At 36.1% G+C, this 17,497-nt stretch overlaps 1 protein-coding gene across 3 annotated transcripts in view; it reads left to right on the top strand.

Annotated features, from left to right (window-relative positions):
• LOC149922856 (uncharacterized) overlaps positions 1-17,497 on the top strand; it is a 296,008-nt gene that overhangs the window by 44,028 nt on the left and 234,483 nt on the right. For all 3 annotated transcript variants that reach the window (XR_016477147.1, XR_016477148.1, XM_090162534.1), the window contains one exon: positions 11,507-12,514. Coding sequence is in view for 1 of the 3 variants with exons in the window: in XM_090162534.1 (XP_090018660.1) it covers positions 11,746-12,514 (769 nt within the window). In the remaining 2 variants the exon portion in view is untranslated. The remainder of the gene's footprint in view (positions 1-11,506; positions 12,515-17,497) is intronic.

The raw sequence follows: 17,497 nt of genomic DNA on the forward strand, positions 1-17,497 counted from the left end.
TCTCCGCTTTCCGTTTCAGTAGCGGATGAAGAGCGCCGGAATTTGGAGCGGGCTAGCTTTCCTCCGGAAAAGTCACTTTGGGAAATCAGAACACGCTCGCCAGTCGTAAATAAGATTTCAATGCCCGATAAGAGTCGGCTTTTATATTATATGTCGTCGGGGATACCCGCTTTCTAAGCTACAGGCTGAGGATATAATTCTTAGAAAAATCACACTTAACTCCTCAAAATAACGTTCACTAACAAGTTGTAAGTGATAGTAGTTCGAATGTTTGAAAATATAAATATTGATGGTTCATTGGTGCGCGTTTTGGAGGTTATTGACCCTGGTGGCGCTAATTGCTTAGTACAATTTAAATATTTTTTAATAATTATTAAAATATTAGTTACAAATAATTTCGAAAAAAATATTTTTAACCATTTTACACTTTTACAATGATATTTATAGAAAGTAGTCAAATTTAAAGATTATTGGTAGCAGACGACACTTCCTAAGTTATTTCGGATGACGGAAAAAATTCCGCTAGAGGTCCGTATAGAACCTTAAAGCCAGCCATACTGCTTTTATCCACCCTGGTTAATTTATTATTATAATTATGGTTTATTAAAAAAAATATTGAGAAATGAATTAGAAATATTGAAAAAACTAAAACTTGACCTTCACTTTTTGTCGTAAGTAATGAGAGCTAGTTATCAGCAATTGGGGGATCTTAAAATTTATTTTGCGCTTGAAAATACGCTGCCATGTTAGGGTATAAAAGCAGGTAAATAAGCCTCACAATGTAAAAGTACTGTCACGCGCAAAAACGTAATTTCGAAATCGGTCAATTCGAGCATTTTCGAAGTAATCAGGGCTAGATATAAACAATTTGAGCTTTTTATTATTAGTGGTTTCAACCGGTTTAAAACCATACTGGAATTTTTAATTTGTAAAGGGGTGGATATTTATTCTGCTATTAAAATTTCGAAACCTTCATTTTGACCATTATAAAACTAAGGAATAATGTTAAAATAAGTAACTTGAACTCATCCCGGGACTCTGCGTTTCATTTTCAAGTTGATAACGACGTCAAAATAGCCATACGTCTATGTCCCCGCGGCCAACCCCTCGAATTCTTTACCGCATTGTGTAAGTCCTACTCCGATTCCTCCGTGGTCTTTGTTAGCGCGCCAACTCGCAAAAAAAGATGAAGGGACACTGGCTATCCAAATAGCGAAGAAACGAGTGTTATCGTTCTTAAAACAAGGTACTTAAAGTTCGCCAAGTTAAAGTGTCGATCGAAACAAGATACGAAATGGTATAAGCTTCGAAGTTTGGGTGATTACAGCCCCGAGTTTTTGGATCGTTTTTACCCCTGGTTCAATGGGCTTACCACTTGCTCGGTACACTTGTATTTTCGGGGTTTCGGGTGCGGTAAAGACCTTACAGGGGAGGGGCCCCACCCTTAAAAAAACTAGTAAAAATTTTGGGGGGAAAACGTAGTTACGTACGCATGCCAAAGCTCGCTGTATGCGCGGAGAAGACGATACCCTGAGATGCTGGACATTTTTTGTGGGTAACTTTGACGTAACAGGGAGGCTAGAGTTAGCAAAACGGGCCATCTTTAACTGGCTTCGTCCCAGATTTAAAAAAAAATGTCGCCCCGTCTCTTTAGCTGGCTGACACACTGACTGAGTGTGACTCGAGGGAAGTCGCGGCAGAAGATACCGCAAAAAGCTTTTAAGAGGGAGGACGCGTTGGGAGTTGAAAATTGCCTCCGATTTCTTCAGTTTTCAGCTGTTTTCAGCTTTTCGTTTTACGAAAGTGAACGCGTTAAGTTATAAGTCCCTCTAGTGAGCTTTCCGTTCCTCGCTTTTAAAAACCGCCTGATGGAGGGAGAACAGACAGTATCCTTAAAGAATAGTTATTGTTCACTCTAAAGCCCTGTTTGGTTCGAAGGGGAATCTTACCGTGGTAAGATACTGATTTTTGGAATTGAACTTAATCCGTTATGCCACGGAGGTAGGTATACATTGGTTCGAATTTCAATCGTCCGAACGGTGGAACAAATTTAATAATAATAATAATCAGCTAGGCTAATACCCAAGGCACCACCTTAGGCCTAAGTCGTCAAGCGACTTTTGAAGCCATTAATTCAGGTGGCCGGGTTACAATGCGTAGGAGGGTGGTGGCAAGCCCTGCATTTCATTCGTCTGAACCGCCGAAATAACAAATGTTTCAATTGTTCGAATTGGACAACTTGTTTGTTTCATTCGTCGAATCGGTAGCATCACTTGCCAGAATTCTGTCACTAAATTAATATTTCTTATTGCTGTTTTTTTTGTCCGGATTTTTTTAGTGCAAGAATAAAAATAAAAAACTACATTGTAAATATCGTTGTTTGTTAGTAAGTGGGAATTGCGTTGAATGTTGTGGATATTTTAGGGTAGGTTCGATTATGTTAAGTTAGTTTTACGTTAATGTTTTTATTTTCTTATATTAACAATATTTAAAAAAAAAACAACCAATTCCTAATGTTCGAAAAAACGGACAAACGATTATTCGAACAAATGAAATTCGCCAGTAAAGTTAACATAAATTGAACGACTAAATCACCAACAAAAGTTGTGATACATTTTTCGGGCAAATGAAATACGTTTTCGGACATACGATCCTGTTTTCCGGCATTCGGACAAATGATCATTCGGACATTTGTACTACCGTTCGGACGAATTAAATTCGAACAAATGTACCCAAATCATGCAACGGATAAATGGAATTTGACAACGAAAAATTGCATTTTTTTTTATATTATTTCGGTAATATTCACATGACTGAAAGTGACGTAACTCCGACACTCAAAAATGTGTCGCTGACCTCCTTTGCGTTGTCAGAGCTTTTTCTCTATATAAGGGTGGATATCATATTTTAAATATTTAGCGCTCTCGAGTGGGAGTCAACGGAAATTCTTCAATTTGAAACAAAGCTGAGACAAAGATAATCTTAATTAAGGCTATATTTGGCACAGTTTTATGTCAATTAAAATATGTGACTTTTTAGCCTGATTTTTTTAGCCTGTTTGAAAAAATTAAGTGGTAGAAATTCGTTTTTACAGTAAGTTTCTAAAACTATTTCAGATGGAAAATTATAGAGTTATTAATTTTCCGGAAAAATAAAATGCGGAAACATTTTCAGAAAATTTTCCGCAAATCGGAAAAATAAAAAATTGAAACATAAATTACATTTTAAGTGTTTTTAATGTTTTTAAATTTTTATCGATATAAAATGTCTAATAACAGTAAACATACGACAAAACATCAGTAACCAGTAAATCAGTTTAAAGCTAGTCTAGAGGTTTAGTTTTACTTTTAGAGCCGAAAAAATGAGGCGAAAATGCCGCTTTAAATTTGCGAGCAATATTAGTCGAAAAAAGCCTAGGTCATTTTCCGGAAAATATTCCGAGCAGAAAATTTAGCAGAAACTTTTCCGACTTACAACACTTGAAAATTATATTTATAAATAATTAAATATCCCCAATCACGTTTGATTTATACATTTTACATCGTCACGCCGAGTGATACAAGTGTTATATGTTAAACCTAGATGCTGCGTACGCTTCCACGGTTTGAAAACTGTCTCAAGCTGGCGAAGGGGCTTCTTTTAACCAAATTGGTTACTTCTATCCTAAGATAGATATTATTAACTTCTGATAATAGCGACCCTTCCCTCCACTCCTCTCCGTCGACTATATTGTATTTTGAGTTATTCCAACAGTAACCCTTATAATTATTTACTATAAAAATCGCGAGCGTCTGTATGTCTTGAAATGTATTTGGCATCTCACATTTCAAGAACTATATGTACTGAGAGAGCGCCTCCCATTTGGCCCAATAAATTATCCCCGCGACGGCATTTATCATAATGTAAAACGTTAGAAGACATAAAACAGATGTCTTGGAATATTAAAATATCTATCTCAGGAAATGAATTTCGGTAGTTACGAGTTGGCAACTCGGCGTTGCCACCTGCTCCCCTCGAAATACGATAATATTCCTCAAAAATTAATTGCTCCAAATTACGGGGATTTTACGCAAATGCTATAGATCATATTATTTTTTTATAATTTATATTTATATTTAATTGCCGGTTTAGAATACGAGAAATACAAATTAAACGAAAATTGCTGGTATATTTTTCCTATAGTTAAATGCGTAAACAAACGTCAATCTCCTTTCGGGTAAACTTGAAATGAAGTGCCCCTCGCATAACTCTTTGAGGAAGATATTGGATTCGGGTGCTTGGATTTTCGTTGCTTATCTGCGCGTAACTAATAATTCGTCTGCTAAAACGCGGTTTTTCGTCGCCATGGTTTGTATTAGAACACGCTTAACTTGAGGACTGTGTTAGGTAACGGAGTCACGAGGCATGACGCGCGTGGCGCCCCTTTTCCGAATTTAACTGCTTGTCTTTGATTGTAATTGGGTGGTTGGTATTGGGCTAGTGCTACAGTTGTATTAACATACATATTTTTCTCATTATATGTTAATAATTATATTTTGTAGTATTTTAATGAATTTTTATCCCTTACGGAAAAAGACGTGTGCGGGAAACTTGTAGACGTACCTTTGTTGTGTACAATCTAATCTTCTATAAGTTCACGTTTTCAAGAGGGTTGCTTAATCAGTGTAATGGCTTAATCTAATGTCCAAATTCTGATTGATTGAAATATTTTTTATTAATTGGAAAAAAGTTAAATTTCGATCAAATATAACACTTTTTGGGTTGTAATTTTTGATCAAAGTAGAATTTCAATATGCTCAAATTTGGAATCAAATTTGATCGACAATTTTGGTAATTTAGACTTTTTCATCTTGAAGATGAAGTTGGACGCCCTGGCACGAATAATAAACCCCCGAAATTTTTAATTGATACTACTATTACATAAATGATAGTTAAATGACTAGTTAAATGTGAGACCTCTTACGACATTAAAATCGACAATATTTTATCCAGATTTCATTTATTGTAAAAAAAAATTATTCTAAAATACTCTCAACTTGATCAGTACCAACTATTAAGAGCTTGATATTTTCTTTTAAAGTAAATTCAAACCAAACAAAAATACACTCTTCGCTTTCGGTTTCGCAATGATAAATTCAACTTAAGAAAAAATATTCTTGTTTGAAACATACCTGATATACTTGCATCCTCAGTTTGCGCAAAAAAGGTCACTTTCCCCGTAATCTCATCGTGTCATTTTGCAACCAGAGATTTCCCGAATCGCGACCTCGCTCCAAATTCCAAATATCACGAATAACTTTTTTGGGGGTGCCATACCGAAAACCTAAAATTGGTGCTCTACAGAGAATAGAATGGTTATATGACTTAGAATCGGGGTTTTGGGGGAATAGGGTGGTTGGGCTTAGGAGACCCAGTGAAATAGAAAGGGTCTCGATGTACAATCTTGTACTTTTACGCAATTCATTTATTGCTCTTTTGTATCGCGCACTAGGCGCCGTGGCGGGTCTTTACTGGTCATATTTTGTAGCGCATTGTGTTCCACGGACATGACTCCGCCTTTCTCTAATGGTATCGCGCGTATTACGCCAGAGGTTATAAGTAAATACTCGAATAGTTACCGGATAGCGCGTTCAAAGACGGTTGTAAATGGTCACCAACGGTCTACGTTAAGCTTCTGACACTATCGCGTTAAGTACTCGGTGATGCGTGGTACAATTCCGTGGCTTGTTTGGTAGGAAAGGGCCTCCGGGGGTGGCCACCCAGGCACCATAGTTCACCTCCAATCAGACCGATGTGGCGCGGTGACACAAGCGCCAATTACCCGGCGATTTGGACCCCCAAAAAGAGCGAGAGGATCCCTGGCAAGGTCCCGCGCCGTTTTATGACTCAAAAAGGGGGATTTTCTACAGTAATTGAAAACTTCTCTTCTTATTGATTTATGGTTTACTGCAGATCCGAGTGGATATCTTGTAGTACTATCTTTTTTTGCCCGAGTTGGAACCATTGGCGTAACCAGAAATGCGTAAAATTTCAGGCAGTGGGACGCGAAGTTGGATAACATTTACAACAATCAAAGCAATGTCCATGTTGGTGGTTGACCCAGAACCCAGTCTTCTCGTTTGCATCACTGCTTTAAATGCATTTTAAACTATATAAATCAAAGAGTATAAAAACTACGTAACCTAGAGATATAATGACGGTCGAAAGCAGTAAAGGAAGTTGTAGCAACCGGGTGGGGAAGTCACTCACTGAATTTGCACTTCAAATTTCGGAACCGCAGTGCCACTACGGCAGTTTTAAGTGGCAATCATTTTGATTTAGTTCAACATTCTTGAAAATTCCTTAAGGAATTGGTTACCTTTAGGACTTGGCAACGTTAGAGAACAAACGCCTTATTCTTCACTTTTTGAAAATAAACACCGAAACAACGAATCCAAAAATTCTAACTAAAAAAATCACGAAACAGTAACCAATTACTGTCACTTTTTTGAATTGACAGATATTAGACAATTAAATATCCAAAATGCCAAATTTAGCATCTCCGCAACACCGTAACTGCCATTTTTCTCCGGTTTTATTATTTATTGTACTAAATACTGCCGTAGTGGCGCTGCGGTACCGAAATTTGAAGTGCAATTCACTGAGTGCCTTCCCCCCCGGTTGCTACAACTTCCTTTACTGCTTTCGACTGTCATTATATCTCTAGGTTACGTAGTTTTTATACTCTTTGTATAAATGACCTGTTTATAGGCATTAAAAGTCGCTCGATGACTTGGCCCTAAGTTGGTGCCTTGGATATTAACCTAGCTGACTATTATACTTTCTATCAATATGCAATTTAGCAATGAATTTGCAACGTTTCACGCAAAAATATCTCAATTTTTATAACACATTCTTGGAATTAATTAAATAGTGATACCAAAGTATTTATTGGCCTTTATATCATTCTTAAACTATTATACATTCTATCGATATGCAATTTAGCAATGAATTTGCAACGTCTCACGCAAAAATATCTCAATTTTTATAACACATTCTTGGAATTAATTGAATAGTGATACCAAATTATTTATTGGCCTTTATATCATTCTTAAACAAATTTAACCCGTTAGGAGCCCCAGTAATTGCCGTATACCGCTGCAGGTATAGCCGGGTTAAGGTGTATCGTAGCAGCTAGAAGATTATCCGAACTTCATATTTTGATCACGTAATTCTTCTCAGCCTCAAACCCGCCCCCCCTCGCGCAGCCCCCTCTTGACAGAGAAAAAAAAGCGAAAAGAAAAATGAAAGCAGATTTGGGAGCTAACAATATGAGGAGCATTCCTTTTTTAGACTCGCTTCATCGTGTTCGACTCACGAACGAGTTCGTATATGGAAAAAATAAAGCCTATTTCAATAGGGTAAGAGAATTTTAAGTGAGTTAGAAAAGACGGCTATTAGAATAAATTAAATACAGTGTTAAACAGTAGATCTGCGAAGCTGATTTATGAAAAAGAGAAAAAGCCGAAAGAGATAGACCATTTAGTCGCTAACGTACTAATTTTGAATCGTAGCATTTACCGCGATGACTGCTCCGTAGCCATGATAGAACCCCAGTCTGTTTTACCTTGAAAATGCGAACTAACCTATTAGAAATAAGGAGGAAATTTTTTTTCCTTATCTCACTGTAGAGTCAAGTGTAAAATTTTTCTTCCAAGCCTCGTTCTTTGGATCATAACTGATAGTTGGTCGTCTAATTAAAAGAAAACTGCAACTCTAACATTATTATATTTTAAAAGTTTTAAAAAACTAAACCTATTTTTTTCAGCGTTAAGTTTCTACTATATATTGAGAATAAAATAAATAAAAAATAATTCAGTAGCTTTGTTACAATTAGTTTAATTTCATATAAGATATTAAGTTTGATATATAATTACAAATGAACCGTTTAAAAAATTACTTTTAAAAAATATGAAAGAAAAATTAGTCAATATATAAATTTACTTTTGTTAGTCCACGCTGGTCAACAAGTTGTAATAATCTCTTTTAAAGATAATTGGATTTTTATCATCCAATTTCGTTTTATTAGCGTATTTAGTCGAGATAAATGTTTTAATAACATTTTTATGGCTCGTAACATGATTTGTTACAATAAAACTCGCGTTATATGTAAATTTGGCCGATCGAAAATTGAGTCAGTGTGTGTAGATAAATAAAATAAATTACCATATCTTCTCCATTAACGCTGCAATCTAATCTATTTGGAGTTTACAGGGTTAAGAGATCGCCTTTTTGTAAATAGTTTTTAATAATAGCCCGCTAACGTTTAAAAAATTGGCCATAAAACACCTGACTATTCGTGATATTTGCTCGTTTTAAAAGACATTTATATAATATTAGAATTAAACTCTTTTCATTTTTTTATTTCGAAACAAATTGAACTTTCTTAATTTCGACTGTGATTTAAAAAAGCAAATTGCTTTTTATTTTATACCTATTTAATATCCCCATAGTGATTATTATATCAGAATGATAACAGTTTAATCTAATCGTAATTAATTTAATTAATAATGAAATTAATCAAAGCGCCTCACTTAAATATTTCAATTTATATATTTCTTTGAACTTTTGATGTGACAGTTCACTGTTTTAAAACCTTATCACGAAGTTATATCAGATATTTTGACGATAAATTTCGTATGTATGGCCACGCCTATTAGAAAGAACTGAATATTTTTTTTTATAATTAACTGTAATTAAGAGGGGACCCACATTTAAGTAATTAAAAACGAATTATCATTCCTGAAAGCCTTTTTTAAACGTATAATTAAAATCGTATTTAACCAGCTCAACTGGGATAAAGTACTAATTAAAAATCACCGCAAATTATTTTTTTTTTCGCTTTTACCAAATCCGCCGTGGAGCCCGTCCAATATATTTAAGGTGGACAGCTGTAAACAAAATATAATTAAATGACAATTTTGAATAGTTATTCCCAATCGGGTTTACCTCTAACCACAGACGAAAATAACTCCTTTAATTTTATACTTTTCCCAGAACTATCTAGTCAGCGTTAGTTTTTAAATTTCGGGTATATGAAATTCTCACTTTACGAGATTGCCCATCAACCGGGTCTTTTGAAAAGACGCTGACTGAAGAAAAAGCAGACATTCATTTATATTTGAAACCTTTTCCACCTTTTCGTCGCAGCAAGCCTATCGGCGTAATGAGGCGCACCGTTGAAATCGTTACTCTTCCGCGGACCTATAATAGCCACTCTGCCATTTTGGCTGGCAATAGGGGGATTCGATCTAGGCGGGTTCCTCGTGGAAGACCGGTATACGAGCCTCAGAAGACGCTTTGGCTTTCTTTGAAGGGAAAACTATCATTAGTAAACGTCAAAAACTGAGAACACTTTTAAAACTCGATAATCAGGATTTGCAGCCATTTTTCTTTCGTATCTCGAATCCAATTGTCTTTTTCTCTTCTGCTAGTACCCCACTGAGTTTCTCTTCAGGGTTTTTTTTACGTTTCTTGATGTGTTTTTAAAGGTTCCTATTTGAGTGGTTCTCCTTCGCTTGAGACGAAGAATTCTTTACATTTTTTTCTTAGTTTCGTAAAAGGGATGTGCCGTATGATCATGCAATTAAAGGTGCATTTCAAGGCATTGTTTGGTCTTTATAGAGTTGTTTAAATTGGAACTGCTATTGTATTCCGTGAGCAAATTTTCGCAATACTGGTGACGAAACGTTTGTCTTTACAAATTACCGGGGCCCGTACAGCCTTGGGGGCCCGATTTGGAATTAAAGAGGTATACTTCACGCTTCAAATTTATAGTTATCTCCAATAGTTAGAGCTCTATGGGGCCCCGAAATTAATATTTTGCCGATTCTTGGGCCTAAGCAGCCTCGGGGGCCCGATTCAGAACAAACAAGGTGTATTTCTCCCCTAGAATGTATAGCTATCTCCAATAGTTAGGGCTCTATGGGGCCCCGAAATTATTATTTTGCCGAAGCCTGGGCCTAAGCAGCCTCGGGGGCCCGATTCAGAACAAACAAGGTGTATTTCTCCCCTAGAATGTATAGTTATCTCCAATAGTTAGGGCTCTATGGGGCCCTGAAATTATTATTTTGCCGAAGCCTGGGCCTAAGCAGCCCCGGGGGCCCAATTCAGAACAAACAAGGTGTGTTTCTCCAAGTGCTCGGCATTCGATTAATTTTTAACCATGAATAAAATAAGCTCGGCGATATTTAAATAATATTTATTTGAATAACCAATAGTTGAATAAAAATTGTAAAATGTTTAAATAATCGAAAGTGAATAAGCCTATTATTAAAATAAAACAAACAATTATTTAAATATATACCACTTTTATTCAAATAAATGCTTGGTGGCGTAAAAAACATAATTAAATAAGTTAAAATAATATTCTTTTTACCAACGTTTTTTAAATAAATCGGAGAATTTGTGGATAATGAATAAACCATTCCGAGCACTAATTTCTCCCATAAAATTTATAGTTATCTCTAATAGTTACGGCTTCATAGAGACCCGAAATTAATATTTTCCTGGGGCCCGCGGTTCCGCTCTCGGTGGCCCTGTTAGCATGATCCCCATTTGAACTGTAAGTAGCTATGGCGTTTTAATGAAGTGGTTAAGTTTAAAACATTATCATTGGAGCGAGGATGTTTGAAAAGAGTTATAACCTGTTAAAGGGAAAAAATTGGAGTCATACTACACACACGTTAAAAAATGATCCTCAATTCATTAGGACGTATGCCCCTCCACACCTTGTAAAATAATTTTACTGCCATTTCGTGCTCTGAAAGTGTGGACTAATTAAGGTAGTCCCTGCATCGATTGAAAATCTCGCACTCTATAAACGAACTTTCTCTCTCGCTCTATATATATATATATAGATATATATATATAAGAAGGGCTGTAAAAGGGGGTAGGAAAGGGGGGACAGAACGGGTGGAAGCCCGCACCTCCTTAATACAGTCGCCTCCCCCCAGGTGGCGTAATAAAGAAAAGTAAATCTGGAGAACATTACTTCGTCTCATTTAGCCAGAACAGGTAGCCAATCTGAGCAGCTATCTCCGGCTTGTCCTTGCCATAATAATCGTTTAATTTTATTAAGAAAAAATCGAACGAATTTGATATATCGAAATCGATCGTGATGGGCTTCTGCTCCAAATTGTCATAATTATCACGTCAGTTTTATTTCTCGATTTTCTCCTTCTCATCAACCAGCTTTGAAATTTATCGCGAGAATTGATGAAATGGGGTGAAGAGATTGATCTATGTCAGTAGTCGTCGTTACTTTCGCTTCGGTTTGTTACATATAGGAGGAGTCTTTTAGACGTCGGAGGGTTGATAGACATTCTTTATTAACCGGCCTATAGGTTGTCCCGTAAGCCGATCACGTTTTTAATTTATTTTTGTTTCTCGAAGGGCGCATTTTTGTAACTTTGTATTTTACTAATTCTTTTGTTTTTTTGCGTCTTTTTTGTCGGTGACGCGATAGGCGTGGATGGTGAAGAGCAGTCCGTTTCTTCGTGGCCCTTCTTCGGACACCGGCGTCGAGTCACCCGCTCTTCATCTTCGCATGTGGAGAACAGACAAGCATCGGCTGTTCCGTTCCTTCGTTGGCTTTAAGAAGAGTCGTTTGTCCTCCGGCTTCGAGGCTTTCTGTCGTCGGTTGGTCTTCCGTTAATCGTCCGAGGAATCGGAAGTTCGCGAGTGGCCAAATTCTATTCTCGGAGTATGAGCTCTTATTTCACCAATTCCTATCTGCCGGACCTCAGAAGCGGCGGTCCTCAGGACCACTACGCGCCCCAAGCGGTAGTTCACGGTCAGCCCAATGGAGGAGACGCTTGCGAGCAGGCTCAGAGACAGTACTTGCAACACCAGTACCCGTCGCCGGGTCCCGGCGGGACGTACCCTCGCTTCCCTCCCTACGACAGACTGGAGATTCGGCCCATCACGTCGAACCCGAATTCGCCCAGCCCACCCGTTCCCTATTACACGAACCATTGTAGTCAGCAACCTCAGCAAGTGGTCGTGGCCAACCCGGGAAACCCGCAGGCTCATCAGCAGCACAACCCGCACAACCAGCACGCCCAACAGCAGCAGCAGCACAACCAGTTGGGCCATCCCAATCCGTACGTTCCTCAGGACGGGACGCAAAACTGCCGTGGATCTCCCAACGATCCGAGTCCGCAGCATGTCCAGAATCTGTCGCCGGTGGCTCAGTATCCCAGTTGCAAAATGCAGCAGGCCGGTCCGCCTCAGCAGGCCATGACCCCTCACGACCCCAACGGTGTAGTGCAGGTCGCCAGGGCGGTGGTGCCCGGGCCCGATTGTCCAAACAACATTCACCAGCAGTGTCAGAGCCCCGTTCACTCCCCCCAGTCGCAGATGTACAGCCCCAACCCGGGAGCCGTCGCCCAAGGCAACCCGGGAAATCCAGCTCAAACTCCCAATTCCGGCGCGCTGCCAAGTCCGCTCTACCCTTGGATGAGAAGTCAGTTCGGTGAGTATACCATCTTTCATTTACGCTAGAACGAACATTTTTTAGGGAATTGATTCGTTTGGATTCCATTTTGATAGATGCAAAACATAGGATCCATTAGAATCTTAAGAGCACGGCACGCGTCAATTTTAAATCGTGTTTAATTTTTTTTGGAAATTTAAGTACATCACGCATTTATTATATATCAATTTAATAAATCAGCCTTACCAAATATCCAGGAATTGTTCATCTCTGGTATTAAGAAGGTCGACAGTAGGTGGTTTCTTTTCGCCTGTTCTCGGACTAAAAGTGTACTCTTTTTACCCTAAAACGTTGTATTCGCCTGTTCCGGGGATGATAATTACTCCACCCCATAAACTATACGCTTGTTCCGGAATATTAGGGCTACTCTTTTTACTCCTTCCGAAAAGGAGGTGTAAAGGAGTATATCGGACTTTGTCGTTTGTTAGCCAGAATTTATCTGCTAAAAAGGCCACAGGCAGCCGGTTTGGAAAAACATTTTTACTCCGACTCAAACTATTCGCCACCACAGAATCCCGGAACAAGTGGAAAGAAACCACTTAGTGATAGCGGCTTTCATTAAGTGTGCTTTCAGTTCGACAGCTGAAAATTAGGAGTTAGACATAGGAATTTCAACCATAATTATAAATGTCTTTAAATTAAATTTTAAAGTCTTACCATACATGGCGCTAAACATTATATTTAAATTTAATTTAAACACAATTATGAACCGTTAAACAAGCTCGACAGGAAAATAGCGTCGTATTTAAATGCTAAAATCTTCAAATGGTCATGTTACCAAGCATTTTTGGTCAACCTTTTTAATGCATAATATCGATGTAAATTAACAACAGATAATATTAATTTGACTATGCTTTACTTTCTTATTTATTTAAGACGTATTTACTAAAACAGAAACATATCAACCAAATTGGTTAAAAAAATACAATGAGTTTTACCATGTGTAACATAATATCTCATAAGTATGTCAAAAAAAGCATTTTATTTAATAAAACTTAATTCACTTTATAGACGGGAAACAGAAGTTAGTGAATTTCTCGCGCGTTTTTGGCTTTGACAATCTGTATATAGTTTAGATCGTGCCTGGCCATCACGAGATTCTGTTTCCACGGTTATAAATAGCACAAGGATTATAAGAATCTTAAATTTTTGGGTTCACTTATTGTATGTTTCGTGTGTAACAAGGTCTCGTTAAACTTTTTCTATGAGTAATTATGTTACATACGAGTTAACCAGATGTTTTTATAAACAGATAAATCGAATAGTTACAAATACATAGAAATATAACAGTTACAGTTACAGAGAAATTGAAAACCTACAAAATCAGAGAAATAGAACCGTTTCAAGAACGGATAAATAGAACAGCTACAAGAACAAAAAAATATAATAGTTACAAGAACCGATAAATATAACAGTTACCAGAACATATAAATAGAACAACTACAAGAACAGATAAATAGAACAGTTACCAGAACAGATAAACAGAACAGTTACCAGAACATATAAATAGAACAACTACAAGAACAGATAAATATAATAGTTACAAGAACAGATAAATAGAACAGTTGTAAGAACAAAGAAATAGAATAATTATAACAACAGATAAATAAAACAGTTAGAAGAACAGATTAATAGAACAGTTATAAGAACATATAAATAGAACAGTTACCAGAATATATAAATAGAACAGTTACCAGAACAGCAAATAGAACAGCTACCAGAACAGCAAATCGAACAGATAAGTATAATAGCTACAAGAACAGATAAATGGAATAGCTACAAGAACAGATAAATAGAACAGTTACTAGAACAGATAAATAGAACAGTTACCAAAACAGATAAATAGAACAGCTACAAGAACAGATAAATAGAACAGTTACCAAAACAGATAAATAGAACAGTTACCAAAACAGATAAATAGAACAGCTACAAGAACAGATAAATAGAACAGTTAACAGAACAGATAAATAGAACAGTTACCAGAACAGATAAATAGAACAGTTACCAAAACAAATAAATAGAACAGCTACAAGAACAGATAAATAGAACAGTTACAATAACAGATAAATAGAACAGTTAACAGAACAGATAAATAGAACAGTTACCAGAACAGATAAATAGAACAGTTACCAAAACAAATAAATAGAACAGCTACAAGAACAGATAAATAGAACAGTTAACAGAACAGATAAATAGAACAGTTACCAGAACAGATAAATAGAACAGTTACCAAAACAAATAAATAGAACAGCTACAAGAACAGATAAATAGAACAGTTACAATAACAGATAAATAGAACAGTTACCAGAACAGATAAATAGAACAGTTACAAAAACAGATAAATAGAACAGTAACAATAACAGATAAATATAAAAGTTACGAAAACAGATAAAAATAATAGAATAATTTCGAATTCAGATAATAATAATGACAGCTACGTTTTCAAAGTAAACAAAGACTATTACGCCCTTATTGATTTACCCATTCTCGTAATCCTTCAATCAATACCGTTAAAGGATGCTACTCATTTCAAAAATAGGCTTAAGTCAGATACTTCCGAAGGTGTTTCATTATAAACTTCTGGTTATAAACATTTGGCAAAATTTTTGGTTAATTTTGACCTCTGCCATCGAAAGATTCAAAAACGAAAACGTGTCTTCTAATATAGTAAGAAGGAAAAATCGATTTTTCTTAAATCCTCGATTATAGGTGGTAGAAAAAGGGCCAATTTCGATCCAGGAACAGAAAGGGGGGGGGGAGAGCAGAGACCCCAGAATGTAATCGATATCACCCTTAGCCCAGGCAATTTTGGCTCTCGCATCTCTGAAGGCTGAATACATTTCGTCAGTTATAAGGGTATGTAAGGCTGATATAAAATTGCTTTTGCACATGCTTGGAAAAAGATCCACCCTTCAGAAAAGCTTAAAACGACTATATCAAGCCTCGCCCAATGAATTTAGATTTACCTATTCCTTAGACAAGTTACGTCCCTAGGTTTTTCTTAAGGTTTGTTTCCAACGTAAAATCATTTTAAGGTTTGGCTTTGACTTGGATTTAGAAATAAGATTTTAGTTAGCAAAGAAAGGGGTACAAAAGTAGTATATTGTAGCTTCCAATCCTATTGGCTTGTTTTAAATGATAGCACGTGACTTAAAGAACCCATAGAATTTAGTCAAACTCGCACCATTTTCTTAAAATATTGCGTTCTTCTAGAGGCTTCTGCGTAAAAATTAAAAACCTATTTGGTAATTTTATATTATAAATTATTGTACTTTGATTAGCTTTAATTAAAATCTGATATATTTTGACAATATACAGAAATAACCGTGTAAAAATTTAAAAATGAAATTTCGCAAACACTCGCAATATTAGGTTTGATTTATTAAAATTTCAAATACTACTTTTTTTCCGCGGTGGAAATAGGTATACCAATTCCAGTCCAAAGACTTTCTCCCCGTATTTACTGTCAATGATAATAATATCAATTTTTGTTAATCGAAATATTGATATTTATCGATTTAACATTTAAACTGAAACTGATTATTCTATCTGTAGATTAACACTAATTGCTTAAAATAAGGAGCATGTGATTGTTTATGATTACTTAATAAAGGCTAGTTTTATGCTAATTTAAGCTTCTTTAGCTTAGGGGTCGGGGTCTAATTTTTAATTCGTTATAATTATTTAACTATTGAATTTAAAAATGTCAAAAGTATTTACGACAGTATAGTTTATACTTATTTACATTAAAGGCTTTAAAAGTCATGGCTAAAATACTATACATAAAATTCTATGCAAGAGACTAAAATTGTTTAATTAAAACTTTTTTGTTACATTTAATATATAATATATATAATTTTATATATAATACTTTATAGGTTAAAATTAGAATTTACAAATGTAAATATAAAATTTAATGCATGGTGACTAAAGCTAATTTGGTTCTTAGTTTGTAAAACTTCAACTACAATTTTTACCGCCAATTAAATTAATTCTGTTTAATAATGGCAAGGACTTTATCAGAGTTAATCAATACCTCGAAAAATCAATACCGTGGCTAGGTTTTCACCCCCATCTGGAATACGAACGAAAATATTAATCAATAAAATTTTATTAATACAATCACCTAAAATTTATCCGTAATTAAATTTATTAATTGAGAAAACTCTTAATTGAAACGCGGCAATTAATTATTAACACAGACTGATTAATCGATTTATATTTTCTAAAGAGCTTATTAAGTATAAATTCCCTTTTAATTTTTAATTTCTAAGGGCCTGTATAAAAATCAATTACGGTAGCCAGTGTGCATCAATTATTAAAGAAGTCGTTCCGAGTTAATCAAAACTGGCGTATTAAACTATTAATTTAAAAAAACTATAATTCAGTTCTTTTTTTCTTTGCAAGTAGAGGTGTATTTCTCAGATTTATAGCTTTCAGCATGTAGCCGACTTATCAAAATGGTAGCCAGCCTTATATTTTAGGCGTGTCGTTTTTTGGGAGCACGCCTTTAATATATTTGATCCTTCAACCAAGCAGGTGTATGCTTAATCGAAAAAATACTTCAATTTTAACTCGCGTCAAAAATTGGGATTCAATGAATTTCAAGAAATTCGTGAAGTTGAATCCACGACTACGAGATATTTCCAAATCAAAAATGCAATCTGTGAAAAAAAATATTATAAATGAATAAAAAAATAGCGTTGATTTCCCGCGCTTTTTACGTTCATTCTTGTAACGGTTGGAGAAACGACCGTATTAGGCGACTAGCGCCCTCGCGTTTCACGTAACGTTACTACGATTGTGACGTAAGCTGACGCAATGTCGTCTGGGAAAAATCCATGATGGCCGTCGATGTAAACAAACTCGAAACGGCGGCGTGTTGGGGAAGCATGCTTTATGGGGAAGTAAAACTAAGGGGGGGATGGGAAGGTGGTCGCTATGGGCGGAGACTGTAGCTAT

This window comes from Leiobunum rupestre, chromosome 11 (genome assembly GCF_980474605.1).
Source record: "Leiobunum rupestre chromosome 11, qqLeiRupe1.1.hap1, whole genome shotgun sequence".
NCBI lineage: Eukaryota > Metazoa > Arthropoda > Arachnida > Opiliones > Sclerosomatidae > Leiobunum > Leiobunum rupestre.